This window comes from Propithecus coquereli, unplaced genomic scaffold, assembly GCF_000956105.1.
Source record: "Propithecus coquereli isolate 6110/MARCELLA unplaced genomic scaffold, Pcoq_1.0 Scaffold117, whole genome shotgun sequence".
Lineage (NCBI taxonomy): Eukaryota > Metazoa > Chordata > Mammalia > Primates > Indriidae > Propithecus > Propithecus coquereli.
This window is the reverse complement of record NW_012135747.1, coordinates 536,888-555,822: the sequence shown is the minus strand read 5'-3', so window position 1 is coordinate 555,822 and position 18,935 is coordinate 536,888. Positions and strand designations below refer to the sequence as shown.

Sequence of the window (18,935 nt, the reverse complement as noted above, 5' to 3'; positions counted from 1 at the left end):
GCTTGGTTAGAATGCGGGTTCCCAGCCGTACCCCAGGGGGTCTGATTCACTGGGTCTGAGGTGGGACCCAGCAATCTGATGGGAGAATCTCCCGAGGAGGGAGGAGAGGGACTTTGAGAAAGGTATAAGAAGCTTTAAAACAACCTGTCAGGTCCATGTCAGAGGATGCCATTGCCAAGAACGCACCTGCCTCGGGGCAGGTCTCCATGTCCAGCATCATCCCGGCCACATGGAGGAGGAGGTGGCGTCGGTCTCCCAAAGCCCAGGCCTGCCCTTTCCTTCTTGTGTCAGCGCAGGCTGGAGTTGAGAGAGCAGAGGCGGAGATGTCAGTTAAAATCCAGACTTACCAATTTACCAGATCTGTTGCCTTAACCTCTCTGAGCTTGAGCTGTCTCCAGAGCTAGCGCCTTTAACCCGATTCAATGAGCCAGTGTATGTCAAAAGCCTGGCGCATAGGATGCACTCAATAAATGGTCACTCTTCTCCTCTCCTCTCTATTAAGAGCTGATAAAATCAGTCAAGGGAAAGTAAATGACTAATTCTGTTAAGGTGGTATATATTCAGGCTGAATTTGCATTTTAATGAGACAAGGAGTTTTAACTCAAAGGAATGAATCTTATTAATGGAATTACAGGCCACTCTTGAGTAAATGAAATGGGGGGGGTTAATCTATTTTTGTTTGTATTTTGAAGGAGCATCAGTTGATTTTGTTTGGGGAAGCGGGTTCACAGGTAGAAGCCTCCTGTCACTCTTGAACTGACTTTCACATACATGAGACAAATCGTGACTGAATGCGTCCTTTGGATCGGGACTTGAAGGTTCTGCCTTTCTGGGCTTACGGCCCAGCAGAGAGGACTAGATTCGACCCAGCACAGTAAGATGGGCCAGGCAGCCGCAGGAAGTTTGGAAGAGCAGGTGGGGAGCAGGGCCTGCCTATGTAAAGCAAGAGTTGTCGGACCTAAGCCAGGTTCTCAGCCCTGCTTTTTCTCAAGTAGATTGATTTTGGACCCTGATGCCTGGGTCCCGCCCCCCAGAGATTCTGGGGTTGTTTTCTGGCCATTGGGATTCTTAAAAGCTCCCCCATATGACAGGCAGCCGGTGGGGAATTGGTGGGAGTCAGCTCGAGAGGGATGGGGAAGGAGTTGGGCTGGGGGACGATGGTCAGGGAGGTGGGGATGAGGGGAAGACCCCAGGTTTGGAGAAAGTGCATGGCCCTTTCCAGGAACTGGAGGAAGTTCCATGTGCCTGGGAGGGTGAGAGGTGAGATGGGAGCCAGGAGGCAGGGGCCAGACTGTGACCATCCTTAAAAGCCATGTTGAGGATGTGCACATTTCTCTCCTCTCTCTCTCTCTCTCTCTCTCTCTCTCACACACACACACACACACACACACACACACACACGCACGCACACACGCACATGCGCGCGCACACATGCACACGTGAGCTCTCAAAGGGAGGTGACTTTGGAGCATCGCTCTGGCTTTGGGTGGAGAACAGTTGTCAGGGAGCAAGATCAGAGTCCAGGAGACCAGTGGGGACTGTTTTAGTGTCACCCAAGAGCTGACAGTGGCCAGGAAACCAGAGGCGCGCAGTGGGAGGGGGAGAAGTGCACATCCTGGGAGTGTTCTGGAGGGCGGGGCAGCTCTGCTCCGTGATGGGCTGGATGGGTGGGGAGGGGCGTCGAGGAGGACCCGGAGCCTGGGGGGCTGGACTAGCTGCTTTCTTTCAGACCCCTCCACCATGGGTTGAGGAGTGGAGATGCGAACTTGGACATCAGGGGTGGGGATGGGCATAGGAGTTTGGCCAAGAGGAAGGAGAGAGAGGAAAGCAGCTGGTGGGTGGAGAATGGTGCCCACAGCTGAAGTGGCGGACAGTGGGCAGGAAATGGGTTGCAGGAGGAGGGGCTCGGCATAGATCTGTGGAGCTTCGTGCTGATAAGAGGTCCAGGAGAGCAGAGTGGGCAGGAACGCTGGACTCAGCCAGGACCGAGCCTGCACTCTGGCTCTGCCGCTCACCTGCTGTGAACCGGTGGGCTCATGCCTTTACTGCTCGTGATGTTACTATGAGGATTTCATAAATAATGCATGAGAAGTGCTCAGCACATGTCAGCATCTCCATACATGCAGCTATTGCTATTAGTGAGTGAAGACCTCCTAGGCCTGTCTGGAGCCCAGGAGCAAGATGTGGGCTGGAGATTCACATGGTGTTAAGGCCATGCATGGGAGGGAGGTCACCCAGAGAGCACAGCGACGAGACTGGAGGACCCAGGACCCAGCCTGAGTGACACCGGTGTGCCCAGGTTTATGGACCAGGCAGGGGGAAAGGATGGCTGAGGAGCATGAGGAGGGAAGCCAGAGGTTAAGGAAGAAGAGAGTGAGCCTGCAATGCCGGGAAACCGAGGGAAGGGACTGTGGGAGGCAGTAACCCCTAAGGGGTCACGCTGACTAAAACCAGGAAAGGGCAACAGATCTAGCCACGTCAAAGTCACAGTGACCTCGGCAAGGATGGTGTGGGTGGTCAAAGCCAAACTGCAGTGGGCTGAGGAGTGGGAGGTGTGGACTGGGAGATGAAGGGGGTGGGGAGCTCTTCACACGCAGCCGCCACTGGCTCCCATTATTTAATGTGTTAATAAAGAAGCACACAGACCAGTATATCCCAGATATTGCTAATATTTTGAAAACTATGTTTCAGTGTAATTTGTTTTGTCATCCTATGTATTTTATTTTATGTACCTGTAATCTTACCCTGACACCCATTAGGGTGGCTATTTTTATTATTAAAAAAATAAGAAGAATAATAACAAGTGTTGGCAAGGATGTAGAGAAACTGGAACCCTTGTGCATTGCTGTTGGGAATGTAAAATGGTACAGCGTTGTATATAATAGTTCGGCAATTCCTCAAAAAGTTAAATGTAGAGTTACCATGTGACCCAGCAATTCCACTCCTAGGTATATACCCGAAAGAATTGGAAGCAGGAACTCAAACAGATATTTGTGTTCCCATGTTTGTAGCAGCATATTCACAATAGCCAAAAGGTAGACACGAGCCAAGTGTCCATCAGCAGATGAATGGATAAACAAAATGTGCTGTGTATGTATATATACATAATGGACTATTATTCGGCCATAATATTTTGAAAACGCATGAAATTCTGATACATACTATAACGCGGATAAACCTTAAAAATATTATGCTAATGAAAGGTGGCAGACACAACAGGACAATATTGTATGATTCCACTTATATGAGGTACCTAGAATAGGCGAATTCATAGAGACAGAAAGTAGAATGGAGGTTACCAGGGGCTGGAAGAGGGGAGCGGGGAGCTACTGTTTAATGGGTGCAGAGTTTCCATTTGGGATGATGGAAACTTCTGGGAACGGATAGTGGTATGATTGCACACCATTGCAAATATACTTGATGCCACTGAATTGTATACTTAAAAGTGGTTAAAATGGTAAAGTTTACGTTATGTATGTTTTACCACAATTTAAAAAAAAATAGCCAGGCGTGGTGGCTCACACCTGTAATCCTAGCACTCTGGGAGGCTGAGGCAGGAGGACACCTTGAGGTCAGGAGTTCAAGACCAGCATGAGCAAGACCGAGACCCCGTCTCTACTAAAAATAGAAAAATTAGTCAGGCATGGTGGTGCAAGCAGGCAGTCCCAGCTACTCAGGAGGCTGAGGCAGGAGGATCACTTGAGCCCAGGAGTTTGAGGTTGCAGTGAGCTATTATGATGCCACTGCACTCAAGACAGGGTAACAGAGCAAGGTTCTATCTCAAAAAAAAGTAAAATTAAAATTAAAAAAACACCTTATTCTGAAAAGAGGTTGCTGGACTTCACCAGACCACCAGAGGGATTCCTGGCACCAGCAAGGCGTAACCCCTGCCGGAAATACTGGCAACAAGGAGCCTGGCAGGAAAGCTGGGCCTTTGGAGACCCCCGAGCAGGCTGGAGGCTCTGACCCCAGGTTAGGGGGCTCCAGCTCCCAGAAGGGGAAGGGGTAGTAGGAATAGACGCATACACCACAGCATCCCCCGTGGGGACATCAGAGTCTTGTGGACACCGCCTCTTACATGCAGGCGCAGCCTCTCCTAAGTGACCTGCATGACACCACATTGAAGTGGCAGTGTTCAACTCCCCGCTCCTGCCCAAATCTCTGTGACAGACGGTGCTATTTGCCCCACAGTGAACCGGGACTTTCCCGCTGATGTCCTGGGACCCAGCCGGGCCACCGTCAGTGGGCTTCCTCTGGCCAGTTTACCCCTCCCCTCGGATTCCTGTCTGTGGTTTCTGAAGGCCCTCCCTGCCACTCACTGCCTCTGGAAGGGAACCTGGGCCTGCAGGAATGGCCAGGAAGAAAAGGCTGAGAACAGTCAGACGAGAGGATAAACAAATTCTCAGAGACACCAGGCCAGATAGCATCTGCCTTGCCCGATCCTCAGGACTGGCTGCCCAGCTAACCCCAGGTTCACCCGTCATCATGACGTGAGAGCCACGTGGTGTTTCCAGCCCGTGTGAGGAATGCCTGCCTAACTGCTCATCTAGAACATCCCGTTGACTTGAACATGCTCAAGCCTCCCAGAATGGCCATCATGTTCATACGTCAGTTTCTTGACCTGTAGAGCTGTGATAATGTCGACTGGTTTGCTTCCCCAATGTAAGCAAGGAAATATGGAGCAAAAAAACAGCCTCAAATTCTGGAAAAGTATTTTGTATTAATATTTATCAACAATGGATATAGTGCAAATGTAAGATATTAAGAATGAATTAGTCATAATCATTTTTATGGTGAGAATGTGTTCTGTAATATATTTTTAACTGACAGAAGAAGTAGGTCTTAAAATGGGGTCGAATTTCAGGGCATCTCATGAAATCACAGTGTAACATAGAAACCCAATATTTACACACCATTTCCACATAATTGGGTCTCTCCACTTAACACCAAGCGTTTTCTTAGCTAATGATTTGCATTATTACATTTGTATTTTGGAAATATCGGATGGGACTTCCCTGGATACTTTGTGGCCCAAGCAGAGCGGAGGGCACAGACAGAGCCCTGGGGGCAAGTGGGCAAGGAAGAAGGGGCCGGGGAAGGAGACAGTCTTCAAGGAGCGGTCACTCCATGTCCCCTGCCCCAACCCTATGTTTAATGTGGTTTATCCTGTTTTCTGGGGGCTAGAATCAAAAGGATTCTTCTTCAACAACAACAAAAAAATGGAGTTTTTAAAGCTTTCACATAGAGACTTGCTTCATGACTCTAAAGTGTACAGTTTCCCGTTGTGCACAATTAAGGGGAGTTTGCAACACCTGCTCATTTCAGGGGACTGTCATTTCTGGGGCCCGCACCTCGGGGTAGGGAGCACTCCACTCATCCCTTTTTCTAGATGGGTGTGGGGATCAAGGAGCCCCCAGTTTTAAGCTTCTGAGCAATCGAATTCAATTTAGCATCTTGGACCATCACTTTCCTGCCTCTCGTTACCGGCACTTAGAGGAAGAAGTTAAGCGCCCTCCCCAAGTTCACCAAACTAACTGTCAGCATGAGAGGCAGGGCTAACTGGAGCTTCGGGAAGCCCCGGAAGAAGGTCAGGTTATTTGCAGCTTGAGAGACAGATGCAAAGACGAAAAATCTGCCGGAATCAAATGCAGCACAGACAAGACTGAAGGCTGAGAGCGCAGCACAGTTCAGGGCACGCAGGTGACGCTCAGCGGACACGCGACCGGGCTCTTGAACTACCCTTCTGGTGTAATTTATAAGAAAGCAAACCTTGATTCCGTGTTCTAGTTCTTTTCTTCGAAGAGAAAAACTCCTTAATAATAACACAGCAGAAAATCTGGATCAGGTCGTTCTTAGCTCTTTTGGATGTTTAGTCTGGACATCCTTGGACAGGGATGTCCCTGTTTAAACGTTTGAAATAACATTCATCATCATTAAGAGTTTCAGACGTTATTATGGCAAATATAGCCACACGAGCTACAAAAGTTTGCTACATTCTTGACTGTTTTTATTGATCTCAGGGATTTTATTAATCCTGCGAAATCCTTATATTGGCAATCAATAGGAAAACTGGATTTACACAACACAAATTCGTTTCACTGCAGATTTTGTAGGAAGATCATTATTCCTTAAGCAATAGAGACTTCTATAGCAAACCCCTCACTTCTCAAAAGTCACACTTCCAGCAACAGTAACCATCTGGAATACAGCTGAATAAGGGGAGTGAAAAGAATGATTTCTTCAGCCAAAAGGGATGTTGTAAAGCTCATGTGTATTATTTTGGGAGAGTCTCTGTCCTTTCGTTTTGTACACAATGTAAACCAACACTGGTTGGGCAACAACCTGAGTTCAGCAAACCTGATTATCTAACATGGCATTAATTTCAAATATCCCACTGTCCCAGCAAGTATGTTCGCGCTCCTCAAACCACAGTGCTCCAATCTTTGATTCAGAAAACACGGTCACTGTATAAATGAATTGTTGGTAAATACAACCTTCCTTGCTTAATAATCTGGAAAAGATGTGAGAATGTATTTGCAGTGATTTAGCATTTTTTCATTATGAAAATGCTATATTAATGTTTAACTCCAATGTTTATTCAATTTTTTGTTAATCACATTTGCTTAGTTAATATGGCACACTTATGCCAAGTTTTTATTCCTGCTGTAGATTTTTATGAATGATGGCAATTTCGTGTGATTTTATTGGAAATTAGATTGACTGTAAAGACTCGTACAGAATCGCTCATTAATTTTAGGGGTTAGTATTTATACCATTATACCAGCGCAGCCCCCCCACACACGCACACGCTTGTACACACTTTGTCCCTTCGTTCTCAGTGAGTCAACACATTGGCACATTGCCACCGGCTTTCTAAGGGAAGGAATTTTCTTTAAAGGCTCATTCATGCTTTTGAGGGCAGGCAAATTTGATGTAGTAGAACATCCTTCTAAAATTGAGGAAGAAAGAAAAATGACAAAGTAAGACAGAGGAGGAGGGGAAAAACATACAAATGGTAGAAATCAATGCTACAGATTTTTTTTTTATTTTGACCCCAAATATTATTTTGATAGCATGTGAAATAGCTTTAGGAAAATTCCTTTTTATGAACTTTTTCCCATTTACCAAATGGTGTGTTTGTTAAAGTCACAGCCATTCTTAAGCTCTGAGGGACATAGAACATGCCTTCCCACCAGGTGTCTCAGGCAATCCGCCTTAGGAATTCCCTTTCCGGGCTGAGTATTTCCTCCTCGCACAGTGTACATCAGCTCTTCCCGTCCCCTTTCCTCTAGGACAGGAGGGCCCTGAGGCATCAAGCAATGGGAAAGGGAAGTCTAGAAGCAATACCGATGGGTACCAAAGACAGACCTTACCTACACCACTCTTCTCTTCAAAGACAGCCCTGCTGTCCGTAGACTGAAAAAAATTTAGGTTCTATATTAGGATTCTGTATAGATCAGGATTGACTTCCACTGACAGTGGCTTGAACATTACTGTTTATTTCACTCACATACCAAAGAAGTCTAGAAAAGACAGTCTAGATTGGTGAGGAGACTCAAGTCTCCTTCTATCTTATCGCTCTGTCGTCCACAACTTCTTCTTGTTGGTCAAAGATGGTGCTAGAATTCCAGCCATCATGTCCTCAGTCTGCCAGTAGCAATGGAAGGACACGGCCGATTCACTGGCACCCTCCCCATGCATACCGCACAACTGCTTGCCTTCTATTGGCCAGAACTTGGCCACATGACCACACTTATCAAAAAGGGAGGGTGGGAAATAAAGTCGTCCTTCCTGCAGTGATGGGCTCAGCAAAAACACAGAGGCCCATATGCTAAGGAAGGAGAGTTCACGTTAAGGGACAACAGGAAGAGTTTGCCACAGGACTGTATATCATCTTGCTAAAATATCTTACTTGTCTGTGACCCTAGATCTCTCCAGCTTTCTGGATTTCTTTCTAGGCCCAGGCATAAAAATCGTAAATGAATAAATGTGATCAAAGTTGAAGGCTTTGGAAAGCGCAGACCCCGTTATGTGATGGCCTGTTAATACTCCCTTGTGATTTCAGCGGAAATCCTAGAATTGGCTGGGAATGCCGCGAGGGACAACAAGAAGGCCCGGATAGCCCCAAGACACATCCTGCTGGCAGTTGCCAATGACGAGGAGCTCAACCAGGTACGTCTGAAACACTGGGACATGCCGCAGAATGGGTTTGCCAAACATGCTCCTGCATGTGGACCCGGCGGGCCACGAGTCATTCCTGCTACTGTTCCCAAACACGGTTGTACAAAAAAATTCAGACCACATAAAAGAAGAACAAATTCTGCTAGCTATATAATTCAGATTCAATATAAAATTTCCTCTGGAATAGATCCCATTATATATTCTAGGTCTTGTCAGACCTTCCTTTCCTCTTTAAAGACAAGTTCTGTGTGTTGCTGAGGAAGATGCACATGTGGTCTCTTCACAGCTTCTTTGCCCAAACTTTGTTGACAATTTTTTCCAATAAGAGCAGGAGAAACCTTCCTTATGTATTAGAACTGACCCTTTATATTTTGAAACTGACTCCAAAATCAAGTGAATGCTCCCTCTCTACCCTAAGATAGGCAAGGTGGTGGGTGAATAGTATAAGAATTTTTATTTCTATTTATTTTCATTTATAGTAATTTTCTGTTCTCATTCTTCTCAAACTGTAGTAAAGAATCAGTTCTTATTGCCAATCTATCATGGACTGATAATTTAAATGTAATAAAAATTAATTACTAGAAAAATATAAAAACAAGGGCAAACTATAAACCACAATTTTTTATTATATCGATAGATGTACCGCAACTCTGTCAACTTGTTGTAAAGGATTCTAGACTCTTACTCGTGCTATCCGTATTTATCTTGTCACAGATGGGTAACATTCACGGAGAGCCATGGTCACAGACCACGCTGGGGGTAGTACTGCTTTAGAATATGCAGAATATATTCGTGTAGCAATACGTGTCAATTATTTACAAATAAATAAACGTATCAATCGGGAAGTGCATGGCCAAACATATTTTACTGATGGAATGCACATCCTAGAGTGTGGAGACCACTGGTCTGTCATTAACTGGGGCTAGTCTTTGCATTAACCTTTGAACTTGATTTTGTCAAGCTGCGCTCCCCACATGTGAAGCTCTTTATGCTCCGTTGTGTCTGGAATTCCAGAGCCCTGGGCAACATCCCTGGTTTCAGCTTCTATAACTCTTTTATTTTGCTTTGCTTTGTTTTGCTTTCTGTACAACAACACGGGATGCCTTGATACCTACGGAGAAATGCTCTACAACTGAAAGAGGGGAAAGCCAATTAAATTGTGTATTACGCAATTTCTTTAGGAAAGCAAAGAACAGATTTAAGCCTTGTTTTTGCCAACAGTTAGAACTGTATGCAATCCAGAAGCGTGGGCTCTTTGCTGCACGAGCTCAGGCCTCTCTCTCTTCAGCTGCTAAAAGGAGTGACCATCGCCAGTGGAGGTGTCCTGCCCAGAATTCACCCCGAACTGCTGGCCAAAAAGCGAGGGACCAAAGGCAAGTCGGAAACTATCCTCTCCCCGCCCCCAGAGAAAAGAGGAAGGAAGGCCGCATCAGGCAAGAAGGGAGGCAAGAAATCCAAGGCTGCCAAGCCGCGGACGTCCAAAAAGGTGAGTCAAGGCTGTTCCATGGGCCAGGCACTCCTGCTGCTGTGGTCTGAAGGCTGGTGTCCCCCCAAAATCCCTAAGTTGAAACCTAACCCCAAGTTGATGGTATTAAGAGGTGGAGCCTTTGGAAAGTGACAGGTCATGAGGACAGAGCCCTCATGAATGGGACTAGGGCCTTTCTAAGAGGCCAGAAGGAGCCTGTTTGCCCCTTTGCCATGTGAGGACACGGTTAGGAGGCATCCTATGCAAGGAAGTAGGCCCTCGCCAGACAAGGGATCTGCTGACACCTTGACCTTGGCCTTCTGCCTCCAGACCCGTGAGAAATAAGTTTCTGTTGTTCATGAGCCACCCAGTCTGTGGTGTGCTGTTATAGCAGCCTAAATGGACTAAGACATCCACGGAACAAGAGGCAGGTTTAAAGATGAAACGATGGCACCTCTGAAGGACTGGGGACTTTCTGTAGCTTGGACCTGGGAGAAAATAACAAGATTGTGTGTGTAGAAGAATAAAGGGCCTTTGAGATTCGAGCCCAAATCATCAAACAGGGTCATCTAGAGATTTCCAAACTCAAAGAATGGCTGGTCTTCAGATTCCTTTTACTGCCCCTCCCCCAACCAAAATCTTAAGAGGGAGAGGATAGCCTAGAACCTGTTTTTTATTGCTCTACAGAGCTCCATGTTGCACACTAAACAAGCTCTCAGGTAGTCCTCTGAATGCAGCCAGGGGCATTTCAGATGTTGTGGATAGCTTGATGTGCTATGTAGCTTAGCTCAGAGATGCCACTTGTGGAGTAATATCTTCATATGCTGCCCAGTACAATAATCACTAGTCACATGTAGCTATTTAAACTTGAATTAAAATTAAATCAAATTAAAAATGCAGCTCATCAGTTGCACTAGCCGCATTTCAAGTACTTAGTCACACTAAAGATCACAGACAGAACATGATCACAGAAAGTTCTATTGACAGTGCTGTTTTTGAGGTTGTAAAATTTTCATTCCACAGACCTCCATGATAACACAAAAGATCGTGTAAGAGGCTGGGCGCGGTGGCTCATGCCTGTAATCTCAGCATTTTGGGAGGCCTAGGTGAGAGGATCGCTTGAGCCCAGGAGTTTGAAACCAGCCTGGGCAACAAAGCAAGATGCCATCTCTAAATTTTTTTAAAAATTAGCCAGATGTGGTGGTGCACACCTATAGTCCTAGCTACTTGGGAGGTTGAAGCAGGAGGATTGCTTGAACCCAGGAGTTTGAGACTGCGGTGAGCTATAATCAGGCCACTGCACTCCAGCCTGGGTGACAGAGCAAGACCCTATTTTAAAAAGGTGGGGGGATCATGTAAGAGCTCACTCCACTGCCACTGTGCCCCAGGGAAATCCCGGGGAGGAGGGAGGTAGGGCAGTGGTCCCTGCACAGCCCCACTGGGCTCTGATGCTTGTCACCATAAAATACAGGTATTGAAAAGAGTACCAGTATCCAGGTTTGGGTGAGGACTATCCCTTTAACACACTTTGTATTTTGCAATACCCTTTTCTTTTCCTTATATTGCTCTCCTTTGCTTCCCTCCATCAAGAAACAGTAGAACGTAATGCCTAACCATTTCCTTTTGTATCCAAGTGGGTGGCAGCCATGGGAAGAGCTTAATAAAGCCACATTAGGCTTTTTCTGGATTGGTTCTCATCCATCCTTCTGATTTCTACCAACAGTCCAAACCAAAGGACAGCGATAAAGAAGGAACCTCAAATTCCACCTCCGAAGATGGGCCAGGGGATGGATTCACCATCCTGTCTTCTAAGAGCCTTGTTCTGGGGCAGAAGGTAATAAAGAGAACTGCAACGTGCTCTAGTGAAACACTATTATACTTTTATAACCCACCATTTACAAGCAATGATGCCTCCATTATCCCTTGTCCCCCTGACATGACTTTCACTCTAGTCTTGAATTACTCATTTTTAAACTAAAGAGCTATGGCAATTTCTGCACTGTGAAAGTAATCAAGCACTTTGGTGCTGAAAATTATTAATGCTGGCATTGGTCAGCCAGAGGTAAACGTAGAGGATCTTTCTGGTCTGTAGCTACTGGTTTTGCTGGGAATTCCATACACCCAGTTATTTCTGTGCCTACCCAAAAAATCCATAGCTAACTTTCAAATAGCTTCTGAGAGGTCTATATCTTGCATGGTTAAGTGTAATTTATCAAAGAATGAAAACAAAAATATGTTTCTTGAATGTCCCTGGTGTTAGACATGAATTATTTGCCAATAATTCAGCCAGCTTGCCTTCCTGGGCTGCAGAAAGAAAACAAACGGGGATATACATTTCACCAGTCTTCAGCAACACAACAGCAACCCAGCCAGAGATGCAAATAATTCATGCCTACAACTGTAAAGTTTACTGAGCAGACGATTAATCTACCAAGTCAACTGGGGCTGAAATAAGATACACCAGGAAATAGTCAGTTAACCATATCTCTGGTAGCCCCATGTTTGCAGCCTAACAATAGAGTGACCCTCCACACAAGCAATCGGGGAGAGCACATTCTAAGAAGAGCATCAATGTGGCAGGTTCCTAATTCATCACTGATAAAAACAGGGAAGCAAAGAGGTGGAATTTATGTCCCCTCTCAGGACTGTCCATGGTTACATGACAATTAACTGTCTCTGACTTAGCCAGGGGAACATAAAGTTCCTGCTCCCATGGGCAAACAATGGAGAATGCCCACCATTCCACTCTGCTACGAACATATAAGGCATTTCCCAAGGGTGGCGCCCAGAATGTAGCCCCCAAAGGGCAAGGTGGCCAGAGATTGGCAGGTTGGAATCTCAGAGCCCATTGCTTCTCTCCAGCAAGGTCAGTGGCTTCAGGGCCCTGCCCCAAATGTTCTGTGCTGCTCTGTGGAGTAGCTTCCCCTGCAGGAGCTGCTCAGAGGATGCAGCTCGTAAAAGCAAGGCCACCAGGGTTGGGAACCCAAAGCATAAGCTGCAAGGGACAGAAAGAAGAGGGGAGGTCCTATCCCGTTTCGGGGAAGAGGAGGCAGACTGTTGCATACTGCTAGCCCCAAAGTGAAGATCAAATCCACTGAGCTCAAGGAGCCTGTTGAAAACCAAACACCCGGGAAACTTGACATTGTCGCTCTATGTGTAGCCTTCATGTTTATATTTGGTGTGAATAATTGAAGAGAAGTAATGGGTGTCAGGTAAAATGTGAGATTTTCAATGGGAGTTGACCTCTCTCATATTCTCCACATTTTCTTCCTAATGCAGCTGTCCTTGACCCAGAGTGACATCAGCCATATTGGCTCCATGAGAGTGGAGGGCATTGTTCACCCAACCACAGCCGAAATTGACCTCAAGGAAGACATAGGTAAGGTCCTGCAATGTGGGTAGAGGTGCCATAGAATAGCCCACTGTTCATTGTCAACTGGCTACCCCACTGCTTGGGGTCCCATGTCAAACTCTGTCCTTGTGTGTGATTGAACAGCTTCACTAGAGAATAACCAACTTTGTCTTAATCCTGCATATATTTTTTGAAATTTATATTGAAGTATTATATGAAAACAGATCATTAGTGTATAGCTTGATGAATTTGTCTCAAAGTGAACACGACTGTGCAACCAGCACCTAGTCCGGAAGTAGACCCTCACCAACACCCCAGAAGTCCCCCTCCTCCTCCCTTCTGGTCATTATCCCTTCCAGGGGTAAACACCAGCCTGTCTTCTAACAGCATAAATAGGTTTCATCTGTTTTGAATTTTATATAAATGAAATCATGTACTTTTCTGTGTCTGACTCCTTTTGTTTAACTTAGCATTTGTGAAATCCATCCATAGTGTTGAGTGCGGTTGTGTTCATTCATTTTCCTTGCTGTGTAGTCGTACACTGTACAAACATACCACAATTTATTGGTCTATTTTATCATTGATGGCAGCTGGGTAGTTTCTAGTTCGGGCTATAATGAGTAGTGCTACAATAAATATTGTTGTACATGTTTGGGATAAAACTTCACATATATTTTAAGGTCAAATATTGAGAATGCTATCGGAAAAACAGGAAATGGACATCTAGAAAAAATTTGGTTTTCCATAAAGCTATGAGCATCGTTATTTTACCAGTGGTTTGCCATGTGTCCCACGAGTCGGGGGAGCTGTTACTAGGCAGGGTGGAGGGGCTTGCAGGGTAAGCTGTCAAGGGCACTGGAAATAACAGCAGGTTAATAGTCACCACCTCTGGCCAAGTGCAGTGGCTCACAACTGTAATCCCAGCACTTTGGGAGGCCAAGGCCAGAGGATTGCTTGAGCCCAGGAGTTTAATACCAGTCTGGGCAACATAGTGAGACCTCGGCTTCACCAAAAAAAAAAGTCACCATCTTGTCCACTTTTACCAGACAGAACTGCCTTAAACTCTTCGCTGAAAGGGTAAAGTGAGCAAAGAAAGGGCTTTGTCCCTGGGATACAGGGCTTGCCTCTGAGGCAGGTGATTGGAGGCAGGTGCTAGTTGTTCAGCCTGGTGGTAGCACCAGGGGAACCAGGCTGCTCGACTCACCCATGGTTCTGTCCTGGCCCAGAGGCCACTTGCTTTGCTGAACAGGAGATAGGACAGCACTGGGGAAAACCAGCATCACAGAGAAACAGGCCTCTCCCTCCCCCATGGAAAGACACCCCTCGGGGCCTCAATCTCAACCTCTGAATAGGTGTCCTAACTTCTCACAAAACAAGTTGCAGTGTTCCTATTTTATACATTTCTATAGTGTTCACACTTTTACATCAGAAAAACAACAAAGATACTTCTTCTTTTTTTTTTTTAATGGCAGCATGGTAGAGTAGAAAGAGGACTGATATTAGAGCAAAAACTCCAGCTCAGCTCCCAGCAGCGCAGTCTTAGGAGGAGAATGGGCTGAAAGGTGGCCAGGTGGTTAGAAGAGCAGGTTCCGGGTCTGTCTGGTCTGTGTCCCGGCTTTTCTGAATCGCTTCCTAGCTATGTGACGTTGGGCAGGTTTCTTAGCCCCCATCTCTGTCTCCTTCTCCGTAGGTGAGGATGACAATAGTACCTGTCCCACAGGGGTGCCGTGAAGATTAAATGGATGATACATGCATGGGCCTAGCACAGTGCTGGCCCCTAAGCATTAACCGTCAGTTTTCTTTTTCATTGCTGCTGTGACGTTGGGAGCCCTCCTGCGATGAGATCATTCTCCAACACCATCTCCCAAGCCAACCATCCCACGCAGCTAAGGCCCGGATTTATTCTTTTTCAAACATTATGTTATTACAGAAAAGTTCAAGCATACACAAAAATAGCAGAAAAGTATAATGAAATACTACACAACTAGATGCAATAATCACCGCCCATTTCCAAGTTTGTTTCAGCTCTTCCCTTCTCCACATACTTCCAGACCTCATTTCATTTTATCTGTGGCTAGTTCAGAACGATCTCTAAAAGATAAGGGCTATTTTTAAAAACATAAGCACAATACCGTTACCATACCTTAAAGAAAAGAACATCAACAAATAACCAGTGTTCCAATTCAATTATATCATAAATGCCAATTTTTAAAAAATTTATTTGATTAAGGATCCAGATGAGTCCACACCCTACAATTGGTTGAAAAGTCTCCTGTAGCTCATAGGTTCCCCCTTCATCTCTCTCGTATTTCCTTGCAATTTATTTGTTGAGGAAGCTGGCTCATTTGTCCTATAGGGTTTCCCACAGTCTGGATTTTGTTAATTGCATCCTCCTGGTGTCATTAAATACGTTTCTTCCTGTTTTTTTATAATATAAATTGGTAATTGGATCTAGAGGTTTAATGAGGTGCAGGTTCAAAGCCTTTGGACAAGACTGCTGGGTCAGTGCAGGGGCGTCTTGCACCAGCAGGCACACATGCCCAGTGTCTCTCTCTGTGATGTCAGCAGCCGTGGATGCCCCTTCTCTACAGGGTGTCCCAAAAGTCGCCATACATAGCGGAAATGGGAAATTGTAGCTAAACGTACCTTTATTTACAAAATATTCATTACAAAATTTTACAAATTCTCTATGTATGGTGACTTTTGGGACACCCTGTAGATTTTTCTATTCGTTAGGGGTTGCAAAGCAGTGATAGTCTCATTCTAGCATTCCCTCGTTTGTTCATGGGAATGCTCGCACAGAGAGAAACTTCCTCATCACCTCTGCAGGCTGCTTTCTTCTTAACAGTCTTCGGTGAGGAGGGTGGACTTGCTTGGCCTTCTCCACACCCCAGTGGGCCCCTGACCTGAACACAGAGTGCGGCAGTGTAGAACTATTTCCCTGCTTCTCAGTGTGAGCCAGCTACCAGCCTCGGTTACTAGGCCTTCTCCAGGTTTCTGCACCCAGCAGGTCACGGTGGCCAGGAGTCTAGGGGCCAGAAAGGAGACCCAGTGGTGCTGGGCATAGTCTGTGATCACCATTTCCCAGCTGTGTTGTTGAAACCCAAGCACATTAATGATGAAACCCCCTCCCCAGGCCCACCTGCAGTGCAGAGTGACTGCTATTAATAGAATAGACATTCGTCCTAAACAATCTGCACAATGCATTGTGTCTCTCCAAATACATCTGAGTGCCTGAGTGGGGAGTGGGGAAGCTGTATCACCCAGCCCTAGGGAAGCCTCTGAATTGTATTAATATTAATAATAATAACGATTAATAAAGAGAGAGAGCTGAGACTTGCCCCAGACATCCAGATCAGCAAGTTCCTTAGAAGATGAAAATACCTGAGCGCAAACACCTGGTCTCCTGTCCAAGAGCAGCTGCCATGCTGGTCTGGACAGAACATGTCATCTCAGAGACATGAGTGTGGGGAGGGGGGCGGGGGTCCCCTGGTGCTCACAGGTGGGGCTCCTGTTGGGCCAGAGTGGAGTCCTGCCACCTCCTGGGGGTCCCACTTGGCCTCTTGTAGGAGCAAGACCGTGAGATATTGAGTAGAGAATTGCCCTAACATCAAAGACTCAAGAGATCTGCCAGCAGGAAAGTCCTTAGAGATTGGCCTCTCAAATCTCTGTGTTATTCCATTGAAAACTGAGACCTAGGTTAGGGGAGCAACATGCCAGGCTGTGTCTGTCCTGACCCCAAGGACTTACAATACGTTGGTGGCCTAAGATGGGTGCAGGACTTCAGAGCTCTCAACACGGGTACTGAACCCGTAAAACTCAATGCTGGAATTTCAGTTTTTTAAAATCATCCTTGGAACTCACGTCATGAGACTGCTTTATGGTCGAATCACCCCTAAAAGGGTCCTTTTGAAAAGTATGCTAAACGAATAAAAATTTTAAAGAAACAACTTGCTACACTTGCCAATCTAAGTCTGCTGGACAGGGGCCCAGAGACTGGGCCACCAGTGACCACTGGCAACCAGCATAACAAGTAGGAAGTTTGAGTCCTAGTTTCTAAGTGTTTTTTTTTTCCTGGCCAACTAAGAATTTTGTCAGAAAGTCTAATTACATCAAAAGAACAACCACAGTGGCTTCATTGTTTTCCTCTGCAGGTAAAGCCTTGGAAAAGGCTGGGGGCAAAGAGTTCTTGGAAACAGTAAAGGAGCTTCGCAAATCCCAAGGCCCCTTGGAAGTTGCTGAAGGTAAGTGTGGAATCGGGCCCTACAGCCAGCGTGGGGAGGCACCGCCCTCACGTGCCTCCTGCACATTCGGTTTATGAGACAGTATGCCGCAGCTAATCAGAAAGCGATTTTAGCATCTCTCAGATCATTTGAGCAGGCCCCATGCATCCTTTCAGATGCACTTTGGGGACTATAACATGGCTGGATAATTCAAGTCAACTTGCACCAGATCCCCCAGAATGGTCTGGAGCCATTGGGTTAACTACGTGTGTGTAAGCGGGGGTGTAAAATATACATACTATAAAAGGTACTGATGAAACCATTTTAAAGCGTGTGATTCAGTGACAATACCTATTCCTATAATGTTGTGCAGCCATTGTCACTATCTAATTCTAGAGCTTTTATGTCACTTCATACAGAAACTCCCTACACATTAAGACGTCACGCCTTCCCCCACCCCAGCCCCTGGCAACCACTAATTTCCTTTCTGCCCCTATGGATTTGCCTATTCTGGACGTTTTGTATAAATGGAATCATCTATCATGCGAGCTTTTGTGTCTGGCTTCTTTCACTTACCGTAGTCTTTTCAAAGTTCATCCTTGCTTTAGCATATAGTAGCACTTCACTCCTTGTTATGGAATAACATTCCATTTTGTTTATGCATTTTTCTGCTGGTGGATAATGGAGTTGTTTCCACCTTTGGCTATTGTGAATAGAGCTGCTGGGAACATTTGTGCACAAGTTTCGTGTGAACACGTGTCATCAAAGCTACTGGGGCAACTTTTTGACAGAGGGATCTAACCTCAGATCCATGTTCACACCTACACAAAGTCCCCAATCAGTTCGCTCCTCAGACATCCAGTCGGTGCCAAGGGCTGCACTAAAGCCAGGCCTTCAGAGAAAAATGACACCCACTGCTGTCCTTAAGCACATAAATGGGGCACAGAGAGGGAGCCACGACCTCAGCGTGGGGGGCTGGGAGGACTGCAGTGAGGGCCTGAGACCACCTGTGCGAGGACTGCCACGCACGGCAGGGAGGCTTGGGTCAGCTTTTAGGAGAGAAACAGCAGCCATGATGAGGCTGGGCCACAGGCTGGGCGAAAAGCTCTGAATCTGACCCTGTATGGCCAAGAGGGGCCACCTTGAAAGTTGAAGTGAGGACTGTCCTGATTAGATTTGACTGTTAGAAAATAATGAGGGCTTCTGGCCCAGAAAGAATATAGTGCACACTTCAAATCTGCACACGCCACTCCCCTATGGGTAGCAGTGATAGATGCAGTTTCTTTTTTAAAACTGTAAGAAAGAGCCACACTCAAACACAAGACAAGCATATGTGTGAACAGGGACAGAAGAGCCACAGCTGCAACTGCACAGCTGTAGGCCCCCGGGCCCCAGGCCTGGAAACATGCCGAGCCCCTCACGCATGGAGGGGACCACAGCCAGGACCACTGCTCAAAGCAAGGGACTAGAAAGACTCCAGCAGCCTTTATAGGAAGCCAAAGCTCTGGCCACCACACCAAAACAACAGCAATCATCAACACAGAAGAAGACCTCTGTGACCAAATGGGGGCGGGGGGTTCTCCTCACCACCAACCGAACAGTCAGTCCGCAGCGGACACCAGCTGGGTGTCCTCCAATCCAATTCCCACACTCTCTACCTGGAGGTGGAATCAGATACCACAGGTCGGGGCTTAATTCCCAAACTGCCCCTCCC

The 18,935-nt window shown here is 46.3% G+C and overlaps 1 protein-coding gene across 1 annotated transcript in view; it reads left to right on the top strand.

The window, feature by feature from the left end:
- The window catches only part of LOC105822062 (core histone macro-H2A.2), a 44,520-nt gene that overhangs the window by 21,122 nt on the left and 4,463 nt on the right, over window positions 1-18,935 (top strand). Inside the window, exons 3-7 of the mRNA XM_012658999.1 lie at window positions 8,066-8,172; window positions 9,470-9,667; window positions 11,370-11,480; window positions 12,926-13,025; window positions 17,153-17,242. Coding sequence (XP_012514453.1) covers window positions 8,066-8,172; window positions 9,470-9,667; window positions 11,370-11,480; window positions 12,926-13,025; window positions 17,153-17,242 — 606 coding nt within the window. The remainder of the gene's footprint in view (window positions 1-8,065; window positions 8,173-9,469; window positions 9,668-11,369; window positions 11,481-12,925; window positions 13,026-17,152; window positions 17,243-18,935) is intronic.